Source organism: Mesoplodon densirostris, chromosome 1, assembly GCF_025265405.1.
Source record: "Mesoplodon densirostris isolate mMesDen1 chromosome 1, mMesDen1 primary haplotype, whole genome shotgun sequence".
In the NCBI taxonomy this organism is placed as follows: domain Eukaryota; kingdom Metazoa; phylum Chordata; class Mammalia; order Artiodactyla; family Ziphiidae; genus Mesoplodon; species Mesoplodon densirostris.
The window spans coordinates 25,073,143-25,098,140 of NC_082661.1; the positions used below are offsets into that span (position 1 = coordinate 25,073,143).

Below are 24,998 nucleotides of genomic sequence, written 5' to 3' on the forward strand. Positions count from 1 at the left end.
TAAATGAAGGAACAAATGAATGAATAGGTATGTGCATGCTTATATGAATAGGTGAATGTATAAAAGCAACTAGGGGTAGATGGTTATCCACCTTCTTATCCCATAATCCCTACTACCTCTGTACTCATTTCGCCTTTCATGATACGTTTCCCAGCACCAACTTAGAGATCCAAGTCTTTGTACCATTACATTTGATACATGTCCAACCTGAGACTTTGCTTCTTTGCAGCCTTAATAGGTGATGCAACTAAAGCCCTGCCACATTCATACCAAGGTTCTAAGATTTGTCTCCTTCCAGAAGCCATTGTTCACAGGGGATGAGGTCCACAGAGTAAGTTTTATGATTTTCCAATACAGGAGTTAAAATGCCATGATTTGATATTAATTTTATAGTAAATTATTCCTTTTTAATTACTCATAGTGGCAGAAGGGAGTGGAAGCACAGGCAGTGCATTTATATTTAGCATTGAAGGGTAGAGAGAAGCAAGAAAGCCATGAGACTAACCTCCTCATCTATCTATCTATCTATTTATCTATCTATCTATCTATCTATCTATCTACCTATGGTTTCTGCCTGGACCATTCTAAGCCTGGCCCTCTACTTGTCAATAAGGCCCTTGTGAAAGAGAGGGGTCCTCAGAAGAGACTGCAAAGCTAGTGTTCCTTTCACTACCAGTCCTGGAAAATGACCCAAGATTATATTGGATATTTGAATCATAGGAAATCAAAGCTCTTGTCTGTGTACCCTGCTGAGAGGGGAACACAGAACCCAGATTCAGCGACATCAGCAGAGGCTAAACCCCACAGTGGTAAGTCAGGCTGAATGCCAGCTATCTCCCAGGCAGGGATCAAACCTTCTGAAGCCCAACAAGGCAGCCTCTTCCCACCACTTTATCTGGCAGGACCCGGGGAGCAGGTGGTGCATACCTTGGGCAGCGAGTACTTGGGCAGCTTTATCTGAGTGAAGGCTTCTCTTCGGTAAGACACGTAGTAGCTGGCTCTTCCACCAGTTGTTACCTGTATCGTGGGGAAAACACAAAAGGTCAGATGGGGCTACAGATCACGGCACAAGGTGGAAAGCAGTAGCCTCTCCATCAACAGCCACAGTAGGTTTGTGACAACCTTTTAGGGAATACTCCCTTTTGGCTTTGATCCTCCGACCCCACAGTGCCCTGAGTTGCTCCTGTGGCACAGCACTTAGACAATAAGTGAGCAATTCCAACAGTCTTTCCCTGTGGCAATCCCAACAGTCTTTTCCCAATGTCTGTGAGAGCAGGGGCTCTGTACTCTGTCACAGTGCTCTGAATACATACACACTTAATAAATATTTTCAACTGAAAACAGAGAAGCTACTGATGTCTGCTGTACCCATGATCTATATATTCTTTTTTTTCAACAGCTTTTAATCCACTGCGATGATGACATGAGTGTCAAAGAAAATTTGTTTCGTATCTGAACAATTACTATTGCTCAAAGCCTTATTACTTTGAAATTAATTTCACTTCCTCTCTGAGTACAATTTTTTTCCTTCCTATTTACAAATCCATGCCTTGAGCAGATATTTACTGATTCTTTCCATGTGTTAGTTCATTAAAGGCATCAAAAGTCAGAGAAAGAACTCTGGATTTGAAAGTCAGAAATCTTAGGTCTGGGTCTCAGTTCTACTAGCTCATGGCAGGGGGAGTCAACATCTGAAACCTCACTTGGCAACAGATGGATTCTTAGAGGAACCTGGAAACCACTCCAGGAAATGGTCCCCTGGCCTGGGCTTGCTGGAAGGTCTTACCAACATGGCATAGCTCTGCAGATGGCTGCTCTTGGCCCAATTATCCTAACTCAGGGGAAATTAATATTCACAGGAGAAGACAACATAGCCTGCTCAGAGAAAATAACAGGGGGACAGTAGCAACCAGGCTGCTGTGCTGAGGAAGCAATCACTGGAAGCCCAGCCTCCTGCTGAAGATAGGCCAGTCCCCTGACCTGGGTCCAACCCTAGTGCCCACCCACAGCGGCTGCTGGGAGCAGAGGGGGTATAACATCTCTACTGAAAGCCACCCATCGTTCCTCACTCTAAGAGATGGCATTTCCCATGGCTCTCTCTTGACCTGCGCAGATTGCAAGCCCACAAAGCAGGCACCACAAGCTGCCAGGTAGAAGAGATGTTCAAGTCAGCGTGAAGGCAGAACCTTGGAAAAAACTTGGTGCAAAGTCTTCGGCTTTGAACCAAGAGGAGAGACTGGTTTCCCCCGATGGTCACTGCTATCCTTACATCTCTATTTTCTAATTAGAATCATTCTTATCTTGTATTCCAAGACTTTTTTTTTTTGTAAGACATCTGTTCTGGATCTATATTGTTCCCTGTTGGCTTAGAGGTGGGGTGTTGACAGATTAAGGCTAATGAGTTGCTGAGAAGTCTTTTGTTTTTCTTTTATAAATACGTCTCAACTACATAGAATCAGATTAAAATATAACCCTTGGTTCTAAGCACAGTCACCATGAGTCCTGGCATGATCCTATTTATTTGCTTCTTTAATTTGGTTTTATTTTTAATTATAAAACCAACACATATAAATGTAGCTGCAAACCCAAGAACTAGATCAGTAGTTTTTAAACTTCAGCATGCATCAGAATCACCCAGAAAGCTTGTTAAAACTCAGACTGCTGGGCCCCACCCACAGAGCCTCTGATTCAATCAGTCTGGGATGAGGTCCAAGAATTGTCTTTTCTAATAAGTTCTAGATGATGCTGATGCTGCTGGTCTGGGGACCACACTTGGAGCAGCACAGAACAAGAACTTCAGTGCCAACTGACATACACCTCTATGCCTCTGTGCCCCTCACCTGTCCTGACCCCTGCCTCCCTCTGAGATGTAGCTACTTTCCTGAATTTTGTGTTTACAGTGATAATAAAGTCTTTTTAAAATTAAGGTGAAATTCATACAACATCAAATTAACCATTTTAAAGTGTACAATTCGGTGGCATTTAGAACCTTCACAATGCTGTATGACCACCACCTCTGACATAGTTCTAAATCATTTGCATCATCCCCCCCCAAGAAGACCCTTTACCCAGTGATAAAGTTTTTAAACCCCCAAATATATCCTCTGGTCACCCATCATGTACTTGAAAATCAGTTCTCCACAGAACATCCTGAAGTTCACCAACCTCACCCTTAGTGAATTAGACCAGTGTCAGAATCCCGGTACTAATGCTGGCCAGAGGTCAGCAATTAAAAGCAGCATTTCCCCCGAAGACCCAGTCGCCTCCACAGGGAACAAGATGACAGCACCACCAGGCTTCTTATCAGCACCACAGAGCAAGGCAGGGCCCCCTGGGGTTTCTAACTTACCAAGGGCCAAAGGAGAACAGAGTGGTCCCCTTGATAGGGTCCCGCTGACCTGACTCTGGAACTCAGCCCAGCCATGCCTGTATGGCCCTGTGCAAGCACAGATTCTCTCTCTCTCTCTCACACACACACACACACACACACACACACACACAGAAGCTCACACACACAACCTGGGAGAGTTTCTGCTTAAATAAAGCATGAAGATGGAATTACACTTCAGAACTACCATGGAATAATCTAAAATATTAAAGGGCTGCACGAAGCCCAAGGAGGCCAGAGGTGCCCCAGTACCTCTGATGCCATAGCGTCCCCCAGCGACATCAAGCTGGCTCCTGCAGCTCTGCCGCTGTCCTGGCTGTCCACTCTCTGTACTGCAGAAATCCAGCTGATACTTTAAACCTCAGTGTAAGGCCCCGGAGTTCATGGAAGGGTTGTGGATGCCACCAATTCATTATAACTTCTGCCTCCTCTCATCTCCTGAATTTTGTTATTTCCATTTCTATAGCACTTTCAACATTTACTCTTGTGGTGTACATATACCTATAGTGATCCCTCATGTCTTATTATAAGGGTGTAACTTCTTGATTACTAAGTAATGCTGGTCTCATGGCAGGCAATTAGTGGATGCATGATGATAAAAAAAATGATAAAACTGTCATCAATTGGGTTCATCTACCACGCTCCAGAACCTCCCTTACATAAATTATCTAGTTTAATCCCACTGACAACCCTGCAGAGTCTATAAGATATGGAATGACTTGCCCAAGATAAGACAAATATGAACCTAGTAAAGATGGGCTCTAAACCTGTTCTCCTCCTCCTGTGACTGAGACAAATCCTCTGTTCATTTTACTCATGTCAACAATTGTAACATTTCCTTAGTTCCAACATCTTTAAGAAAATTTTTTTAAATCTCTGTAATTGACTTATATGTATATGTTTGTGTTTCTTCATATTCCCATAGAATCAGCCATGACATTGACACTGCATCTTAAAAATGATGTCTTCTTAGAAGAGAAGTGAGGTAATAAAAACAAGAGGAATAGTAATTACCATGCAGTGAGAAAACATATTACGTGGAAGATGCTACAGTAAGCAGTTTATAAACCATATATACACTACAGGTCAGGACATTGAGGCTGAGAGAGGTCACTAATTTGCCCAACATCATACAACCTTTCATTGTCCCAGCCAGTGTACAACTCCAGCCTATGCTTAAAAATTTAACTAGGAATGAGCACATCTCCAAAATGGCAGGCATAGGGCAGGAAGTCAATACTTACTGACTGACCAATGAATTGTGATTCATTCGCTTAAACAGAGAGCCTCTGAATTCAATTTTCTCCATTGTTTAGTGACTACACGGTGGCTGTAGAGAAGAACTCCATCCCTGCCCGGGCCCGGCTGGTCACAGGGACGTATCTCCAAATAGAAGTTCTAGCATATTCCCCCTTAGGAGCAGAGTCCTCCCAGTGCTGGAATGATACCAGCCTAGTCCCTTTGCTGCCTCTCCGCTATTATCTGTGTGGTTCTCTGGCAATCACACAAGGAAGGAATAAAGTTTAGCGACTATTAATCTATTTTGATGAACTTTTCTCGTCCTTACAAGCAAATTTGCTGGCACTGTAAATCCCCGAGGTTATTACTACTTTCCCTTTCAGTGACACCTTTTATTTTACACTTGATGGATGTCATCCAATTATTTGCTCTGGGACCATCAGTCCTGCTAAACACAGAATGAGCTGGGCCTCTTCCTCACCAATGACTGGCTCGTTAATCTGATTTTCTGGATTTCTATTTTACAGGTTTAACTGGGCTCCTGGCCAGTGAAAATGAGTCCTTTGGACGAATACATTGGCTGTTAAACACATCTGTCTCTTCTGACTTGTTCCCATGCCTGCCGTAACCAAGTCTAAACTGACATATCCTATATTTTTTTCACTTCTCCTTGCTTCTGGATGATGACTTGCCCTGTAAGAGAGAGAGAAATTTGCCCCCCAAAATGGAACCAGAGGGCCTTGAGTCATATTGAGCCTGCTTCTTCCATAGATAGAAGAAAACTTCTAATGTCTCTAGAATTCATAAGTGGGCATAGGTGATCTGAGAAGAGAAGCAGAAACTAATATTTTTGAATATCTATCATGTGATGAGTGCTTTAGACCCACAATACTATTCAATATCCACAATAATTATTACCGTTATTATTGTTAAAACTATCATTAGTACCCTACAAGGTAAAAGTACTGATAATCTAACGTTTTTTGAGCATTTATTAAATACCAAGCACTATTCTTCTGTATGTACCAGCTTTCTGTTTTATGGTCAGAGGAGAAATTGAGGCATAGGGAACTTACACGACATACTCAAAGACACACAGCAAGTAAATGGTGGAGCTGGAATGTGAACCCCAGTTTATCCGACTGCAAAGTTTATGCTGGTCCCTCAGACTGTGAGGTTTCCAAACCTCTCTATGGAAGGGAATGGATCCCAGGTCATTCAGTTCTCAATTTCCTGGATGAGATGCCCACCAACAAGGCAGATCTTTCTCTGGTAGGGTTCATGTCATTTCCCAGCCCTGAGAAATCAATGCTCTATTGCTGCACAGGAATGAATAGTGCTGTTACTGAAATTGGTGAATAAGAGGGACTATAATGGAAATAAATTCAGCTTACATGAGAGCTGCTGCCCTCATAGGAAGTGACATTTAGAAGCTTTTCCAGGGCTTCCCTGGTGGCGCAGTGGTTGAGAGTCCGCCCGCCAATGCAGGGGACATGGGTTTGTGCCCCGGTCCGGGAAGATCCCACACGTCATGGAGCGTCTAGGCCCATGAGCCATGGCCGCTGAGCCTGCGCATCCGGAGCCTGTGCTCCGCAACGGGAGAGGTCACAACAGTGAGAAGCCCGCGTGCTGCAAAAAAAATAAAAAAGAAAAAAAAAAAGAAAGTAGAAGCTTTTCCAGCTAGAGGACCTTGCTGGGTCCAGTTCGATGTGAAGAATCTGTCCAAGCCAAGAGAAATGACCATCTTTATAGGCATCCGTTAGTTATTTCGTACGCAGCCCTTGCATTGTTTCCTCCTCTTTAAAAAATGAGAGGGAACAGCTGAGTGTTATGATGCACAATTAACTTTTCCAATTTCTTTGCTCATTAATTCTATTCAGATTATTTAAAATAAGTCTTGACGTTGTTAGGCCTTTCTCTTCCTCTCCACCTACATAATTCCTTGAAAGATCATATTTCTTCTTTAAGAACAAAGAAACAGGCTTCCGACTGCCAGGCCATAAGAGTCAATATATAGCCATGGGTCTCATTAGGATGAAGCTTTAAGTGTCAGGATGGCTTCTACATGGCAGGTTATGTCGTCTCTGTCATCTTGAGTTCGTTTTCTGAAAGCGCTCTGCTAAGGCACTACACTATGTGTCTGAATCAAACCTGTGTTCAGCATTTAGAACAAGACACCTATCAGCAAGCCATCTCCTCTGCTAGACTGTTTGATGTTGAATTTAGTGTTTGTCAAACTGGTGTTTGCTCATTTTATGTCCTAGAGGCTCTGGGATATTAATGCAATATGCAGTTTTATCTGCCTGTTTCTAGAAAGAGTGGGTCTAATGCCTAACACAACACTCCTGCTGAGACTGAATCTCTTTGAAACAGATTTGCCCATAAAATTTTTTATTGGGCCCCTAACATAGCCCCAAAATAGCTTTACCAAGAATAGACTTGGGATAAGATAGTTGATGTGAAACCAGTATTGCTCTCTCTCTCTTTGTATGAGGGATGTGTGTGTGTGTGTGCACACATGTGCTTGTAGGGCCAGTGTTGGAGGGAAGACATGTTGCCAGCACACTATTGGCCAAAAAATACTGACAAATCAACTGCCACTTTCACCAGTCCTGCCAAGAGACTTCTTGGGGCCTTCACTGCCTATGGGGAATGCTAGTAAGGTAGAGAAAAGGTGATGCGTTAGAAAAGCATGGGACAAAGACCATGTCTAGATCTAGACCACACAAACAAGAAGAATCAGTAGGTCTGACTCTCTGAGACTGTTTTTTCAAATATAATAAAGGAGCTGGGCTTGATAAGTTTCCAATTACACATTTTCAAAGAAGACTCTTCTTCTTATTTTTAAGCATTATAGCACGTTGGTTGGGATCCCAGACTTGTTGTGTTTGAATTCTGCTTCTGCCATTTGCTTGTTTGGTGACCTTGAACAGGTAATTGAGCCTTCCTAATTTTTTCTTCTGGAAAATGGAGACATTAATGCTATCTAATGACACGTTATCATGAGGAATGAATCTACCATGGCATGTAAAGAGTTTTAGCCCTATACCTGGCACGTCCTAAGTACTCAATGCATATTACCTGTCCCTGCTGAACTAGAGGCACAGATGCCTGTATCAGTCTAATATCTTAGAGGACTTAGGGTGACTGACCATGGCAACAGTTTATATGTAAACTGGAGGCTGTTCAGGAAGTGTCAGGGTTGCCACATGGGCTACCTGGTCAGAATCGACCATGGATAGAACACTGAAATTCTTCTTGTTGCCCTCACCAAGGATGACTCTGTAGAGAAGACCACCTATGGAGACCACAAAGTCAATGTGTTTTGTGCCAGAGATTTGACCATTAAGCAGCTGCAAGTCTTATCTTCATGTTTTAGCTTTTACAATTTAAAAGGAAGGGAAGAAGTTCTTGGGATGCCCACTTGACCCTGCAAAATGGAAGTTCATTGTCTTTCCTCTCCTAGTTTTGTTGGGGGATAAAAAGGCAAAGATAATAAGTGCAGCAATAAAAAAAGAACTGATATGGATTTGAATTGTCATCCTGGAGTATAAAATTTGGGAGCGTTCGAATACTCCCAGTTAATATAATAACAGATAAAAAGCTAAAACAGAGAGTTTATGTTGAGTTCTAGATCAGGATGCCAGAGCTTCACAGAAAAAGGAAACACTACCCATGGAAACCTTAAAGACAAATGTTAAAACTTACAATCAAAACACCTCCCCTGCTTCCTCTTTCACAAAAGCCCCTGTTTCTTGTGGACTGTGAGTTTAATATGGTTTTGTAAAAGATGAACTGAGAAAGGGCTAGAAAAGATATTGCAAGGAATCAAGCTTATATAGCCTTCCTACACTTACGTAAGTTTTTCTCTTTGAGATATCACATAGCCTATTTCCTTTATACAGGTAGACATTATGAGGTCAATTAATTGGCTGAAATCTTCCCAAGCCAGGCTCTGTCTTTTCTATAACATCCCAGAATTTCAGAAACCAAAAACTAAAGAGTGGGAAAGGAGAAGAAGTAAGAAAGGTAAAAGATCCCAGTATCTGTAACATCTGTGATTCTAGTTTCAGCTTGATCATGTATCAGACATCCAATTTTAGGCATGGTAACTAGTCTCTTGGAGTTCCAAGGTTATTTTTCTATGAAAACGGAACAAATAATCATTATCCTTCTCTTACAGAAAAGTAAATGAGATAAGATAATAAAATGCTTTCATGTTAACTATAAATTGTTTTACAAATACAATGAGTAGGGTGTTATGATTGACCTGTATATGTACCCAAGAACCCAAAGATTTTAGAAGTAGTCTCACTAACAAATTGCTGTAGAATGAATGTTTGTGTCCCCCGCAAAATTCGTATGTTGAAATGTAATCCCCAATATGATGGTATTTGGAGGTGGGGCTTTTGGGAGAGACTAGTGTTCTTATAAAAGAGACCCCAGAGAGCTCTCTTTTTCTAACGTGTAAGGACATGGCAACAAGACAGCCGTCTATGAACCAGGAAGTGGACCCTTACCAGATACCAAATCTTCCAGTGCCTTAATCTTGGACTTGCCAGCCTCCAAACCTGTGAGAAATAAGCTTCTGCTTTTATAAACCACTCAGTCTATGGTTTTTATAGCAGCCATAGTACAGAAATCAAGCTGATGATCCACATAGGCCCACTCTATTGATTGTTTGGGGCATTGACATTTGCCATTGGGCCAGTAGCTATATATAGTCTGTAGGGCTATAGCTATCTACACACTGAAAGGTTGGAGGCAATACAGAATATGAGAAGAAAAGCAAGAAATGGATGGGCAGAGCTATAGATCAGATGTGTCTTCAGCCACATGGGATGAATGGCAGGTGCACATAGCTGCTTCGAGAATGACTAGTTTTATTGATATGTGTAAGATATTTTAAAGATCCTAAAAGGGCAAGGAAAACAAAGCCATTAATTTTCTAGAGAAGCAGGGATGCTTCTTTGGGACATGGGATTTCCAGACAGACTTGGAGATACCTGGGCTGCTAGATATAACAGGAAAACTTTGCCAACATGGGACTTGCATGCCTCATTTGGGGACAGCAGTGGACGGATTTAAACCATCTGTCAAGCTGTTTCTCAGAAAACACTGCCCCCTCCCCAAGAGAGCCATGAATATTTGTAAAATGCCAACTGCTACTCTGCTACTTCTCGGGGCTTCCCCACTGTACTCTCTGCGTCATGCCTGTCCTATCCTCCACCAGTAGAAGCGTCACTGGTGGAGAGCCAAACTCTGTGCTCACCACTTTGTATGCACTGTCTGCCCTCATGCACAATGATCTTGGAGGAGAGATACTATGCAGCCCCACTTTATTGATGAGTTAATTCACATGGATAAGGTCACTCAGCTCCGAAGTAGCAGAGCCTGGATTTGAACTTGGGTCTTTAAATTTTGACAATGTCCACTACACTTTGCAACCCTGAACAAATCTAAAGTGTCTACTGCAGAGCCTTTCCAAAGAATAGCTAGTTATTAAGACCAGTTACCTGGAGGGATTCATCCTGACACAAATTCCAGCATTAATAAATTTCACACCGGCTTACACCAAAAGCTACCTCTTTAAAGAGTCCTCCCCCATCCCAATTTCCCAGCTGGAATTCAGCTTTTCATCCTCTGATTCTCAGGGTTCTTTGTTTGTAGCTCTCTCCTTGCACTTATCAGCTGCTGTCCTGAATTACTGGAAGAGGGTACATCTTAGGTCTCTTGTACTGTATTATCTTCGAGGGTAGACAGTGTGTCCTGTTCCCATTTAACCATCTCTTAGTATCTGGCACCCATGTCATAACTCATATTTGTATTCTACTTCATGCCATTAGTTTTCATTATTGGACTGAATCTCATTTGCTTGGAGCACAAGCATGCAAAGGAGGTCTAATTATATCCCCATGTTAGAATTCAGGGGCCAGAGGCCCAGACAGGCCACATTATGTCACCTTGCTACTAAAAGGTAAGGCTCGAAGCCAACCTCAGAACTTCTGACTTGAAGCCCAAGGCTCTTTTCAAATTGCCAGGCTGCTTCGGTCTGTGTTCACAAAGTCAAGATCAGAAAAACAGGGCCTCCCTGGTGGCGCAAGTGGTTGAGAGTCCGCCTGCCGATGCAGGGGATACGGGTTCGTGCCCCGGTCTGGGAGGATCCCATATGCCGCGGAGCGGCTGGGCCCGTGAGCCATGGCCGCTGAGCCTGCGCGTCCGGAGCCTGCGCGTCCGGAGCCTGTGCTCCGCAACGGGGGAGGCCACAAAAGTGAGAGGCCCGCATACCGCAAAAAAAAAAAAAAAAAAAAAAAAAAAAAAAGATCAGAAAAACACAAAGTGGAGATAATTGCATGGATTTTTACAAGCGGGTCGTGATTTTACATCAAATACTCCTTTGAGTGGCTGGCAACACCACAACATGGAAAACCAGGCCATGCTTTCCTGTGGGAAACAAAGAAGCACATTACAAGATGTTCTTCCCCACCCACTGCCGAATCCACGTATTAATGAAAGGTCTGGCCGAATTCACAGTGTCCCTTGAACATTCATCACATTTAGACATCTCATTAGGGATACTGGCCCCAATTCTACTATGTGTTACATTTATCAATCAATCAGCAAATACTTATTCAGCACTTTTGTGCCCAGGCTGTGTCAGGTATCACAGGAGTCATGGGGCTGTGACCTCATGGAGTTCACCATTTCCTTGTAAAAACAAGCCAAACATGTAGGATGTACAAATGACAATACAAAATGAATGCCAGTGCTATGGTACCCTGAGCAGGGCAAAGGATAAGAGCTATAAAACAGAGAATTGCCCCACCCCAGAACCACAATAGTTCACACAACTTATGATCTTTCTAGACTACAATAAAATCAGTGCTTGGTACTGTGAAATCCACACTCGTCCTACCTCATTTTACAGATGAGACGTCTGAGACACAGAGATGGCAGAGAGACACAGCTGGCAAAGGGCTGGCCTGGGATTTCAGCTCACGTTTGCCTAACGCCACACACACACTCACAGAACTGCACACACACCTGGTAATAAGTAGTGTATAAACAGGTGTTATTTACACTCCCACTGCCTTAGGAGGAGAGGGAATTCTCATACCGAAGGACATACTCTTTGCCGAATGGGATGATGGATTTGAGGATAGAAGACCTGGAGACTCCAGGTCACGGCTGAACTATCCTACACACCAAAGGGACACGTGGAGAGAAAAGGTGGGGATGGAGCTTGAAAGAAGAAAAAGATCACCAGCAGAGATGGAAAGGTAGCAGGATGGGAGATCCAACTGAGTGGATCACGGGGGGTTGCTTGGTTCCAGAAGAGGCACTTTGGGGGAAGGGCAAGAAATACTGGGCGTGTGTAGGTTTTATTAAGAGTCTTTGCCATTCAGTATCTGACTCAGACACTCTGCTTCATTTTCACTTGACATTTGCAATAAAAAAGCAATACTATGCTGCTCAATAATCTTATTAAAATTTTATTTGTTTGTTTATCTCTGCAGAGGTGGTTCACATCAGGAACGTAGTTTTGCTTCAAGAAAACAGCCAAGAGTTACAGCTGGCTTATGAGAAATTTTATCTTTCTGTACCTTTTGGGGTTACTGACTTAGTTCTTTGTTGTGAAAACTTAAAAAGAACATCAGAACAGAAACCCAGCCATGGATCCCAACCCCCACCACCACCTCTACTGGCAATTACGACTCTGTAGGAAAAGCACTTAACTGCTCTTGCACCTCAGTTTCATCTAAAAACAGATAAGCACCCTCATATCATAAGGCCCAACATGCACCTGACACAAAGTAGGGACTCAAAAATGTCACATCCCTGTGTTCCTCATCCCTTCACTTGCTGGGTCCTAGTCTCCTCCACGTGAATGTCTTCTTCAACTCCTATCTCCTAAGAGTCTATGCGGCCAGTTTCTTTGGTGGTCATTCGATGACTCCACAAAAATGTTGTAAGCACTTACTTTAAGTTTTCCACTCACTGTCCCTTACACAGTTCTTGACCCAGTTTGACTCAGGCAAACAAGAAAGTTTAAGTCATGACACTTTCTCATTTAAAGAGCAGCACAAGAGCAGAGATTGAGAAAGAAGGCTCTGGTGTCAGGCTGCCTAGGTCAAATTTCTGCTCCACTCTCTACAGGCTGTGTGATCTTTGGAAAATGACTTCACCGCTCTGTGCCTCTTCTGTGAAATGGTGGTAAGAGTTGGACTTGCCTCATAGGCTGTCATAACAATTAAAGGCATTAATAATATCCCTAGCTCATAAGCCACTCAACTCATGTCGGCTGATTCTTTACGTATAACTGATTCTCCAAGAACTACAGGTTATTCAATAAGACAGAAGATTAGCTAGGCGGTGAAAATTGTGGAGGAAGGCTGAGGACAACTCTTTAACCAAGAAAATGCTGAGAAACTTCTGTTGCTTACACAGAAGAGGTATGTTCAATACACTTCATAAGGACTCATATCAGATGTTTCAGAGGAAGTAAGAAAGCCACTATTTCTACGCCCTCCCTCCCACACACACACAGAACACCTAAGAAGCAGTTACATGGCGCCCTGAAATAATTAACACAATCGTATTAAGAGCGCTTGGATGATTTCTCCATACTGCAATCTGGAAGCGGTCGCCACCTGGGGCAGGCAGTAAAACGGCAAGCATTTATTCTGGAGAACAAGACAGAAGGCCTTGGGTATGGCCCCCTCTCCACCCTAGTTGCATTCAGTGGAATCACCACCACACACTATCACAAGGTGTGCATTCCTTCCGAAAACATTTTTCAGAGGAGAAAGTGGAAGCGATCTTGCCCAGCCTGGAGACGTTCCAAGGCTAGAGGGAGAGAGGGGACGTGTCTAATTTCACGCTCCCATTACACACAAGCTGGATTAGAAGAAAACAAGGGAGGAGGAGGAGAGAATGGTGATCAAAGTATCAGACAATTTTAAAGTCAGACAATTTTAAAGTCCAAGAAACATATAGAGAGAACCAATCAATTGCTTTTTTTTTTTTGCAACAGATGTTTTGCTTGCAGTTCCAAATGTAGGAAGGATGAAATAGGAGGAGGAAGAAAAAGAAAGAGCTTAAAGGGAAGGGAGTCAGGGAAGGAGAGAGTCAGGTTGGCAAACAGGAAGCTAATCCCAATGCTTTCCTCCTTCCCAGCATCACCATGCTCTGTTCTACCCACTGGGGACAGCAGGGTGTCCCTCTGCCTTATCCCACACCTGCAGGCATTTTTTCACCAGGAAGGCAGGGGTAATCAGGCCCATCCCTTAAGCATCTTCATCCTATTCCTTTCATAATCAGCTTCTAAAGTTCTGTTTGTTGGATGTGGGGCTAAGCAGACCAAGCACTTGAACAGCTGCTCGGGCCATGGAGCTATTCTCTTTGCCATTGATCACAAAGACAAAAATCAATCCCAGCTAAGGAGAAAGAAGTTAAAAACAAATTGCAGGAATTGATTTCTGTTCAGACCTTCTGACTCCCAGTTTAGGAAGAGGGTGCGTGATTCTGCCTGTCATGAAAATACTGCACATGTCCCAGGCTCAAAAGCAAAATCTGGGTATATTACTTACACACACACACACACACACACACACAATTTTATCTTAATTTATGCTTGTATATTATTTTATTTTTGCCTCCCAATAACTATCAGAGATGAGAATCCATCTAAATCATAAGCTCCCATGAGAAGAGGACTGGGTCTGTCTTGGGTTCACTATGAAATCTCCAAAGTGGGGCCCTATGCTTTGTGAATAGTAGTAACTCCAGAAAAATTTGAGGGACTGATGGAATCAATGAATGAATGAAGTCCCCTCCTTGCTATTATTGGCTTTTTCAGTTACGCTTATGTCTGCATAGATTTCTCACAGTATGTAATTATTTTTCTTCTTTATTGCTTAGCTTATGTATTATCTCTCTCTCTCTCTCACTAGACTATAAACCCTCCCATGGCAGGAACTTTTAGTTTTTGCTTTTTAATTTTTGATCTATTGCATTATCTCCATATTGAACCCTCAGTAAATGGATGTGAAAGGAAATAAGGGAAGAATGATTCAGCAACTCTCTTGAGCAATTAGCTACATCCCAAATATCTTTTTTTTTTTTTTAAATTCTGACATTGGAGAAATGAGTTGGGAAATACTTCCAAATAACAGTCCCCTCTACATGTCTGACTCAATGCACTGCCCCACAGAGTGAGCAGACTTATGGAATTTTAGCGTGAGAAGGGAATTTCTGGAGTCATACAGCCCACTGCCTTCCAAACTGGATTCTATGGCCCACTGCCTTCCAAACTGGATTCTATTCTAGAATTCTACAGCAATGCTTTTAGAGTGTCCATAAAAAGGTGAAGAGGATGGGCTTCCCTGGTGGTGCAGTGGTTGAGAGTCCGCCTGCCGATGCAGGGGACACGGGTTCGTGCCCCGGTCCGGGAAGATCCCACATGCTGCAGAGCGGCTGGGCCCATGAGCCATGGCCACTGAGCCTGCACATCCGGAGCCTGTGCTCCGCAACGGGAGAGGCCACAACAGTGAGAGGCACGCGCACCCCCCCCCAAAAAAAAAGGTGAAGAGGAGGCTGGGTGGGGGGGAGCTGATACAGTCCCTCACCCTTCTTAAACTAGATCCATTCCACCTGCATCTGTTTTACATATTGGAATTCCTTGAACAACGATATCTGAAAAGTGTTTCCCACTGTTAAGAGCAGTAACAACAAAAAGTTTGAAAGCTCTACTTGGATGCCATCCTTTCCTTTTGTGATAAGAAAACTGAGTTCCAGGGAGGAAAGGTCACAGAGTGAGTTAAGGTGCTACCAGGCTTAAACGTAGGAATACTTGCCACCCCTCCCCCACCTGCCTACTCCATACCATGGACACTGTATCCTGCCATTAAAGGTCTCTCTTCTTTGGAGCACTGACTGGTCCTGAAGTCGGACTCCTCAAGTTAATTCCCTTCTTTGGGAACTGGCTTGAGCCCTGCCTTCTCCAGGAAATGTCCTGATCATATCATGCCTCAGGGGTCTCCCTCGCTCTGGAAAGAAGCCTCCCATACCTTAAGTGCTTTGAGCATCACTCATAGAGGCTTGTCAGGCCATCCAGTCCTACCTCTACATCTAAACTGAACAAAAAATGAGGACAGCCACTTTGTCAGTATTGTCTACCATTATATCCCTTTCATTAAGAACAGTAATAGGAGCATATTAAATGCTCAATAAATGATTGTTGAATGAATGACTGAATGAATGAATCAACCAATCAACAATTCTGTCTCAGACAGCCCAGGGTATATAGTAGGTGTTCAATCAAATCAACTTGATTGATTAGCCACGGCTCTGCCACTATTAAACTCCAAGAAGACCTTATTCTGGCTGACCATGAAGGCTTTCAGAATCCTAGTCTCCAAAGCTTCTCGCAGAAATCCAAAATGTCTGTTTACCCCATTAGCTAGTGATGCAGTTAAAGGAAGAACAAGTAAAAGTTTTAAAAGCTGAACCTCTGAAAAGTATATTCTAGTTACAATGGTAACGGGGAGAGAACTGGACTTAATAGTCTGCTTCTCAGTCAACAGCCCAACTGCCTTCATCATCAGCACTGTTGTTTTTACAACAATACAATTATCTCTAATAGAAGGTCCCAGAAAAGGGATCCTCCTGGGAGCTGTGCTTAGCAGAGTGGGTGTTGGGGACTTGCTGGAACTTGGAAGAGAATGATAACAGGGAGACCTGATCAGGTCATGATGCAACAGCTCTTCTGTATCCTGGAATGGGACACAAGAGACGCCATGCCCCGAAATACATCATGGAAATTGGATCAAGTACAGAGAGGTGCAAGGCAAGTGCGGAAGACTCGAGAAGAGTGGGGCTGGGGATGGTAACGATGATCAGCCATGCTGCCACTCACCCCCCTTGGCACCTTAGTGTTGAGGGTTTGAATAATCCTCTTCGTGTATCTGAGGGACAACTCTCAGAGGTGCGGGCGTGATTACATTGTACCGAATTCCATTAAGCCTTTCTTTGGTTAATGACTGAGCAAACGTTTCTGATCTGAAACAAAACTGAAACAGATCCTGACAAACAGTTCACTGAGCAAGGAGTGGAATGAGGCTTTCTTGCCCCGACTGTCTACCAAGACAGGGAGAGCATCTGCCTATTTCACTTTTTTTTTTTTTTTTTTTTTTTTTGCGGCAGGCAGGCCTCTCACTGTTGTGGCCTCTCCCGTTGGGAGCACAGGTTTCGGATGCGCAGGCTCAGCGGCCATGGCTCACGGGCCCAGCCGCTCCGCGGCCTGTGGGATCTTCCCGGACCAGGGCACGAACCTGTGTCCCCTGCATCGGCAGGCGGACTCTCAACCACTGCGCCACCAGGGAAGCCCTGCCTATTTCACTTTTACAGTCATCTGGAAAAGTTCTGGGAACACCAGCTATTCGGCGCTAATGTGACGATCTTCAGCTTGGGGAAATGAATGAGAAATGGATCACTGTCCTCTTCTGTCAACCTTTATAAACCCAGGCAGCCCTGAGGTCAGATCCTCCTCATGCTGACATTTATTGAGCTATACAACAAAGGGTGATTCTCTAAAATTTCCTGAAATTCAGTTTCCCCCTTTGAAAAATAAAGATGATGCTATGTACCACACTGAGATCCTATGAAGATAAAGCAGAATAAAAAAAATAGTAAAATGCACACAGGCCAGATATAAATTTGACACTAAATAAATGTGAGGTCCTTTTCCAACAAAGACAACAATTCTTCCAATTTGCTGATTGGTGGGTAAAAATTGGTGGGGTGGCTATGTGGAAAGAACATTCTGAAGAGTCACTGCTTTGGAAATAGGAACTTGCAGATTTCCAAACAGCGGAAGAGATTTGAACGTTGATCTCATGCCTTTGAGCTGAATACAGAAATGTTTGTGGTCCCTGGAAAGCATACCCACCTTCCAGACCAGAACGCCCAGGCTGCAGCTAACAATATGAGGCCCCTGGATAACGAAACACGATGAGTGCCACTCTTCCTGTAAGATGCACTGCCCAGTAGACATGCCACTACTGCCCATCATGCCCATGGAGATACTTAATTAACAAAAGCAGCCTTTCCTACTGAACCATGATAACACGGTCTTCTATGCAGCTATTACCAATTACTCAGAGGTGATACACAAAATGAGAAAAAAACAAAAAACAAAACTGACACCCCTAAACCAGACATACCCATCCATGTACTACCAGAAAGGCAAATACTTAGGTTCCAATACATAGCTAATTACAGAACAATTCTCTGAGATTCCGGGAAAACACTCCTTGCTATTTTGGCCTCGTAAGCAACAAGCATTATAACTTCCATGGAGCCTCAGCAGATCTCTTGGGAGGAAGCAAACAGGAATCATTTATTAGAGCTAGACACAGCAAAGCTTTGAATAGAGTGAAGAGATCGCTATGCTGAAGGGATTGATGGGCATCCTGTAAATACAGAGCCCCTCCCAGGAGTCACTTTGTCTCAGCAGGAGACCCTGGGGAATCATCAGCATCTGGTTTGTAATTGATGTTCTGCTGTAGGAACAGACAGGAGGGATTGATCAGAGAGAGGGCAGGACGTGAGCAGAGAAAAGGAATCGGGTGAGGGCTCTGCGAAAATATTTTAAATTCTCAGAGAAAATACTTAAAAGGTGGGCAGAGGAAGAGACACCTCTGTAGAAGAGGAAGAAGAAGAGACTGACATGAAGAACCTAGGGGTAAAACAGGAATAAAGACCCAGACCTACTTGAGTATGGACCTGAGGACACGGGGAGGGGGAAGGGTAAACTGGGACAAAGTGAGAGAGAGGCATGGACATACACACTACCAAACATAAGGTAGATAGCTAGTGGGAAGCAGCCGCATAGCACAGGGAGATCAGCTCAGTGCTTTGTGTCCAACTAGAGGGGTGGGATAGGGAGGGTGGGAGGGAGGGAGACGCAAGAGGGAAGGGATAAGGGAACAGATGTTTATGTATAACTGATTCACTTTGTTATAAAGCAGAAACTAATTTAAAAAAAAAAAGAAAAAGAGACTGAAGAGGTAGGGAGAGGAGCTGGACTGCTCATTATCAGAGAAGCGAAGGAGAGAGTCTGCTTCAAGGAGGAAGGCGCAGTCAGGAGATTCCAAAGCTGCAGAGTCCACTAATACCATTACTGAGTGGTGGTGTCGAGATACCATTCACAGATATCTTTGATGAACTTGGCAGAGGTAATTTCAAGGAAGTGGCGGAGGCAGAAGTCAGTCTCAAGGGGGCTAACGAGAGAAGGAAATGAGAAAATGGGATAACGAGGGTAGAGTGCGCTCAAGAAATTTGGTCGTGAATGAAAGATGGGTCATTTCTAGAGAGGAGTATGGGGTTCAAAGAAAGTTTTGTGGGTTTGTTTTAATTTAAGGATGGTAGATCTTTTAAAATATTTAAACACTGATGGAAAGTCGGAAAGAGGGATGAATAAGCTAAAGGCAGAGGGGATAGGAGGATAAGCAATAAAGCCTGGTCCCTGAAAAGTTAGAAGGCATGGGAATGGGTGTTTGGATTGAGGAATTTTATACAGGGATGCGAGTGATTCTTCCTATATGTCGTGTATAGTTCACCCTATCTACAATCCTGGATGCATAGCAGGGACTCAAAGAGAGAGTCTTTCCAATTTGTCTTGAGTTGGGTTCCCCCCAGAATTAAGGCCTGGGACAAGGGCTTTTGTGCAGGTAGTTAATTTTTTCGGAGGGGTTGTTTGGGTTTTGTTTGTTTATTTTTGAGAAATGTTTCTAGAGAACAGGAATGGTGGAACTAGGAAGCAGGAAACAAGGAGGAAGGGAAAGCCATCCCAAGGTGCATTACTGAACTGGGCATTATTATTATTATTATTATTATTTTTTGTGGTACGCAGGCCTCTCACTGTTGTGGTATCTCCCATTGCAGAGCACAGGCTCTGGACGCACAGGCTCAGCAGCCATGGCTCACGGGCCCAGCCACTCTGCGGCAAGTGGGATCTTCCTGGACCGGGTCATGAACCCGTGTCCCCTGCATCTGCAGGCGGACTCTCAACAACTGCGCCACCAGAGAAGCCCCTGAACTGGGCATTATTATAAGCAACTGGGGCTCAGTTCTACTGGGGACCCTATGAAGACTCAGAGGATGAGGCTCAGCATTGCCCTCCTGACTCAGGAAGAGAGGAGTCCTTATCCACTGGCCCATGACTCCTATTGCTCAAATTGTCCCAGAGGATCTCAACACCCTTCAAATTCAAGGTATGCATCTGCACCGGAATGACTGAGGGGTCTATCGTGAGCCTCCCACTTGGGGAGAAATCAGCCCTAGAACAAAAAGCAAGAGGTCCGCAGAGCAGTGAGGTGAGGTGATATCAGGCCACCGCTGTGCATAGCTAGTTGCTAAGCAAATGTGAACCAGAAGCATGGGAAATGGGACACAGATGTTCAACACAAAAGTCAACTAAATATTATTACTTCATGATCAGATCACTATTTTGTGTTTATTCATGGAAGTATTTCAAATACTAACAACTTTTACATCAAGCCACTAAAATCATTATAGGTGTAGAGACACAGCCCAGCTACATGCAATTTAAATACCTCCCATGAATATTGGGGTGCATGTATCTTTTCGAATTGTGGTTTTCTCCAGATATATGCCCAGCAGTGGGATTGCCAGATCATATGGTAGCTCTATTTTTAGTTTTTTAAGGAACCTCCATACTGTTCTCCATAGTGGCTATACCAATTTATAGTCCTACCAACACTGTAGGAGGGTTCCCTTTTAGCCACACCCTCTCCAGCATTTATTGTTTGTACATTTTTGATGATGGCCATTCTGACCAGTGTGAGGTGATACCTCATTGTAGTTTTGATTTGCACTTCTCTAATAATTAGTGTTTATTTACAATAGTCAGGACATGGAAGCAACCTAAATGTCCAACGACAGAGGAATGGATAAAGAAGAAGTGGTACATATATACAATGGAATATTACTCAGCCATAACAAAGAACAAAATAATGCCATTTGCAGTAACATGGATAGACCTCGAGATCGTCATACTGAGTAAAGTCAGACACAGAAAGACAAATATATGATATTGCTTATATGTGGAATCTAAAAACAAGGGTACGAATGAACTTATTTACAAAACAGAAGTAGAGCTGTGAATGTAGAAAACAAATCTATGGTTACCAGGGGATAAGGAGGGAGAGGGATAACTTGGGAGATTGGGATTGACATATACACACTACTATATATAAAATACATAACTAATAAGAACCTGCTGTACAGCAAAGGGAACTCTTCTCAGTACTCTGTAATGGCCTATTTGGGAAAAGAATCTAAAAAGGAGTGGATATATGTATATGTATAACTGATTCACTTTGCTGTACACCTGAAACTAACACAACTTATAAATCAACTATACTCCAATAAACATTAAAAAAAAAAAATAAAGACCGTCCATTAGTGCTGCCTGTTAAAAACACTTAAGATTTTGAAAGAGCTTCAAGGATATTCACCTGAAGATGTTTTTATTGGATTTCTTTTGAAGATCATCTCTGAAACTCTTTCATTTTTCTTTAAACTCCTGTGTTGTAAATGTGTCCCTAATGATAAAATTGCTATTTATTTAACATTCAAAATCTCTCCCATTAAGGCCAAATTAACATCATTTAAAATATTGCCAAATAGTTTTTCTTTGAATAATTACACTCAATTTCTGCCTCAGGGCTTTTTTTTCTTTCAGAAAGATAACAATTTATTAGGGGTACAGTAGCCACATCATCGAGGCTCTTCTACCTCTCATGTAGGTGCGTAAAACGGGCTCTTAAAGTATCAAAACCCAGGGATCTGGGGACCAAGATGCTACAAGAAGGCACTCAAGGGTCTTGAAAGATATCTACAGTTATCTATACACAGATATATGTATCATTAAAAGTTGGTTTCTTTGATAACCAACACTATGGAAGACATGTGGGACGATTTTATTATGCACATATGTCGATAAATGACTTGAAGCCATGAATAATTAAAGAATGAGTTTGGGGGAAAGATTTAGTAATCTTTTATGTGATAGGCTTATAAAAACCCTTCAAAGAGAAGGTGCATACACAAAATACGGTGAGGTTGATTTTTGCACGTGGATTAGTCTCTTGATTCTTGCATTTTATAGGGCTCCTAGTTTTCAAAGCATTCCAAAGCCATTCATAGTTTCAAAGCATTCCAAAGCCATTAGTAGTTTCAAAGCGTTCCAAAGCCATTAGTAGTATCTCCCTTGATCCTCACAACAACCTTCCAATTTAGGCAGAGCAAGTAGCGTGATTCCATTCTACAAAGATCAGGAAATTAAAAATCCAAGTGAATTGCCCAGTGTTCCCTGGCTGGCAGGTGGCAGATTCCTAATTACAACCCAGGTCTCTGAGTTCAGGGTTCTCTTCCCCACATCAGACCACTAGCTACTCGAATCATAAACTGCTTCAGAGCAGGGACAACGTCTTCCATCTCTAACATGCTCCATTGCACCTGGAGTATTTCTAGTGGCTCAACAAATATCTGTTAATTGGTTACTTGTATTTGCTAATTGCTAATACTTCTAGAACATCTCCCAACACACAAAAATAGTACAATGGTGCTATTTTTCTATGTTTATACACACAACTCTTAATAACGAACAGCAACTTGTATCTAAACTACCCACTGGATTCATTGTACTACTGGAATCATCTGAGAACCACTCTTATGTATGGCATTGCTCCACCCTCAGATTTCCTTGCTATAGAGGGGGCTTCTCTACACAACTTCACCAGGGGTCAAAAGTGGCATTACATAGCAGATGGTTCTGCACGGTTACTGGTCTCCTTGTGGATATGGAGAAGGATCTGGCAGGGTTGGGATGGCCTTCCCTCCTTCAAATTTTCTGCTTTGTCCACCCCTCCAGAGTACTTTATCTGGATCTTAATTATGGATCTGTTTTTTCTCTTATACTTTAGATATCTGAAGATAGGTCAGTATCATACTTGCTTTTTTTTTTAAAATTCAATTGCATGCACAGTGAAACTGAACCCATATCACATTAAAGGCCACCTCCTGTGCCAGAAGAGAGGAAAGGACCGGGCTTCATGTAGCTCAGTAAAGACATACAAATCTCTTGTGATAACTTATTAGGGCTCTGCTCCTACTTCTTCAACACACTCCCTAATAGCCAGGGTATGAATCATATCACTGAAGGGATTGTACTGCTAACCACTGCTGAACTACCTATTCTCCAGGATAATCACTAGAAAAGCTACTCCATAAGGAGAAAAGACAAGATTTCCAACCATCTTGGCTCAGAACACAGAAACCAACTTATCTCTCTCTCCCTCGGCCCCTACAGAGGAAAGCCGATTTCTCTTTTATCCATGTGGAACGGAGGCATTTCAGGCAGACACTCTCCCATTAAAACAAGGGCTCTTCTGGGAAGAATTAGCTCCTTTTGATTTTACTACAAAACCCCAGGCCCTGGGCCTCCTGCACAGAAAAGGCGCTGACAGATTAACACATTTCACAGTTTTCTGTACATCTCCAGCTCAGCATCCCCAGTAGCAGGAGATCAAACACTAGGTTCGCTAAGCAAAACCATCAAGATGGCTACCTTTACCTCTTTGTCAATGAAAAAGTAAAAGGTAAAGCAGAACCTTTGGGATCTGTCTAAATTATAGGAGCTGCATGAATAAGTCTATGGACCCTCCTACCACACAAGATACAGGATAAAAAATAATAACATCATGCCCAGAAAAAGGAAATTATGACTGGGCCTGGGAAGCTTTCCTTTGGAGGAACAAATGGGAGAGGGTGAATATTTTATGCAAAATTAATATCATGGGAAGTGCATTATGAAGAGCTTAGCTAGGTTTTTGGTTATTTAAACTGCACTCTCAAATGCATATACGTTTGTACATAATGACTCACTGTGGGTAAATAATTATGCCTTAAATACAGGCACCTCATTTATAAATATGCAGAGAGAGGATATAAGCCTAGATGTCACCCGAATTCCTAGTGGTTCAGTTGTCCACACACACAAAAGCCTGACTTTGACCTATGCAGTCAGCAGTGCTATAAAAATGTCAGTGGTTTTCAAACCTTTCTTAGCAGCAGATTCCTTTTGTCAAATAAAAGCATTAAGAACGCTGATATACAGAGCAAACAAAAGCAGAATTACACTTTTAGGGAGGGCTAAGGGTCCTGGAGCCCCACCCTCTTCCATTTTTGTTAGCATCTGAGACAAGTTCCCTAAGAGCCAATGTAAGAGCCACAAAAAAAAAAAAAACATTGGGCACAAAAGGGTAGGACCAGTCTATCGAATGGTCTCCTTTTCTGCGAGGTTTTGTCTTTTTCTCCCTTAGAGTTCTATCTCCGGTAGCACTAAAACAAAATATAAGATATCAATACTTTTAAAAGTTAGAAAATTTAAGCGGTAAATCCCTTAAAATTATGAAAAACCGGGTCTTCCCTGGTTGCGCAGTGGTTGAGAGTCCACCTGCCGATGCAGGGGACACAGGTTCGTCCGGGAAGATCCCACATGCCGCAGAGCGGCTGGGCCCATGAGCCATGGCCACTGAGCCTGCGTGTCCGGAGCCTGTGCTCCGCAACGGGAGAGGCCACAACAGTGAGAGGCCCGCGTAATGCAAAAAAAAAAAAATTATGAAAAACCAAACCCACCAAAGCCCCTTATGCCCGTCCTGCTGTTATTTAGCTACTCAAATTGTAGGCATAGAAGTGAATAATCTGCTTTTGCAAGTCTCCCCTTTAAAAGTCAAACTATGGAAAAATGGCAAGACTTTTAGTGGCAGCATAATCCTCAGTGTCCAACTCTCCACAGGGATGTCAGCCACAAAGGCTGGGCTGGACCCAAGCCCAGGTACACTATAGCTTTTCCCAAAACCGTTCTTTGGCAGACTTCTAGCCAGGGTAGGAAGAAAACAACCTACCCTGATGCCCTAATATATTGCTCAGATACAAATCTGTGAGCTTAAACAATGGAGGAGAAGCTACTGTTGGTCTGAGGGTTTTCTGCTCTTACAAAAGTCTTCTGAAGCAGCTTTATTTCAATGAACAGAATGAAAAATATTTGTTCTTTCCTTGCTTCAGAAGTAGATATTCATCACTGCAGTGCAAATCTTACCTTTTCCATAAAGCCCTTCCTAATCCCCACTTCAATTTTCAAAACTCATACCCTCCAAAAAAATAAAGTAAAATAAAGACCCACACTGATTGCAGGAATGTATTTGAGATGGTATCCAATAATTTTTTTTAAAAAAAGGCAATTATCAAGCAAAAATATAAAAAAATACAAGAAAGGTGCCAA

The 24,998-nt window shown here is 42.9% G+C and overlaps 1 protein-coding gene across 1 annotated transcript in view; it reads right to left on the reverse strand.

Annotated features, from left to right (window-relative positions):
- The window catches only part of SORCS3 (sortilin related VPS10 domain containing receptor 3), a 626,549-nt gene that overhangs the window by 110,497 nt on the left and 491,054 nt on the right, over window positions 1-24,998 (reverse strand). The window contains exon 8 of the mRNA XM_060103648.1: window positions 928-1,017. Coding sequence (XP_059959631.1) covers window positions 928-1,017 — 90 coding nt within the window. The remainder of the gene's footprint in view (window positions 1-927; window positions 1,018-24,998) is intronic.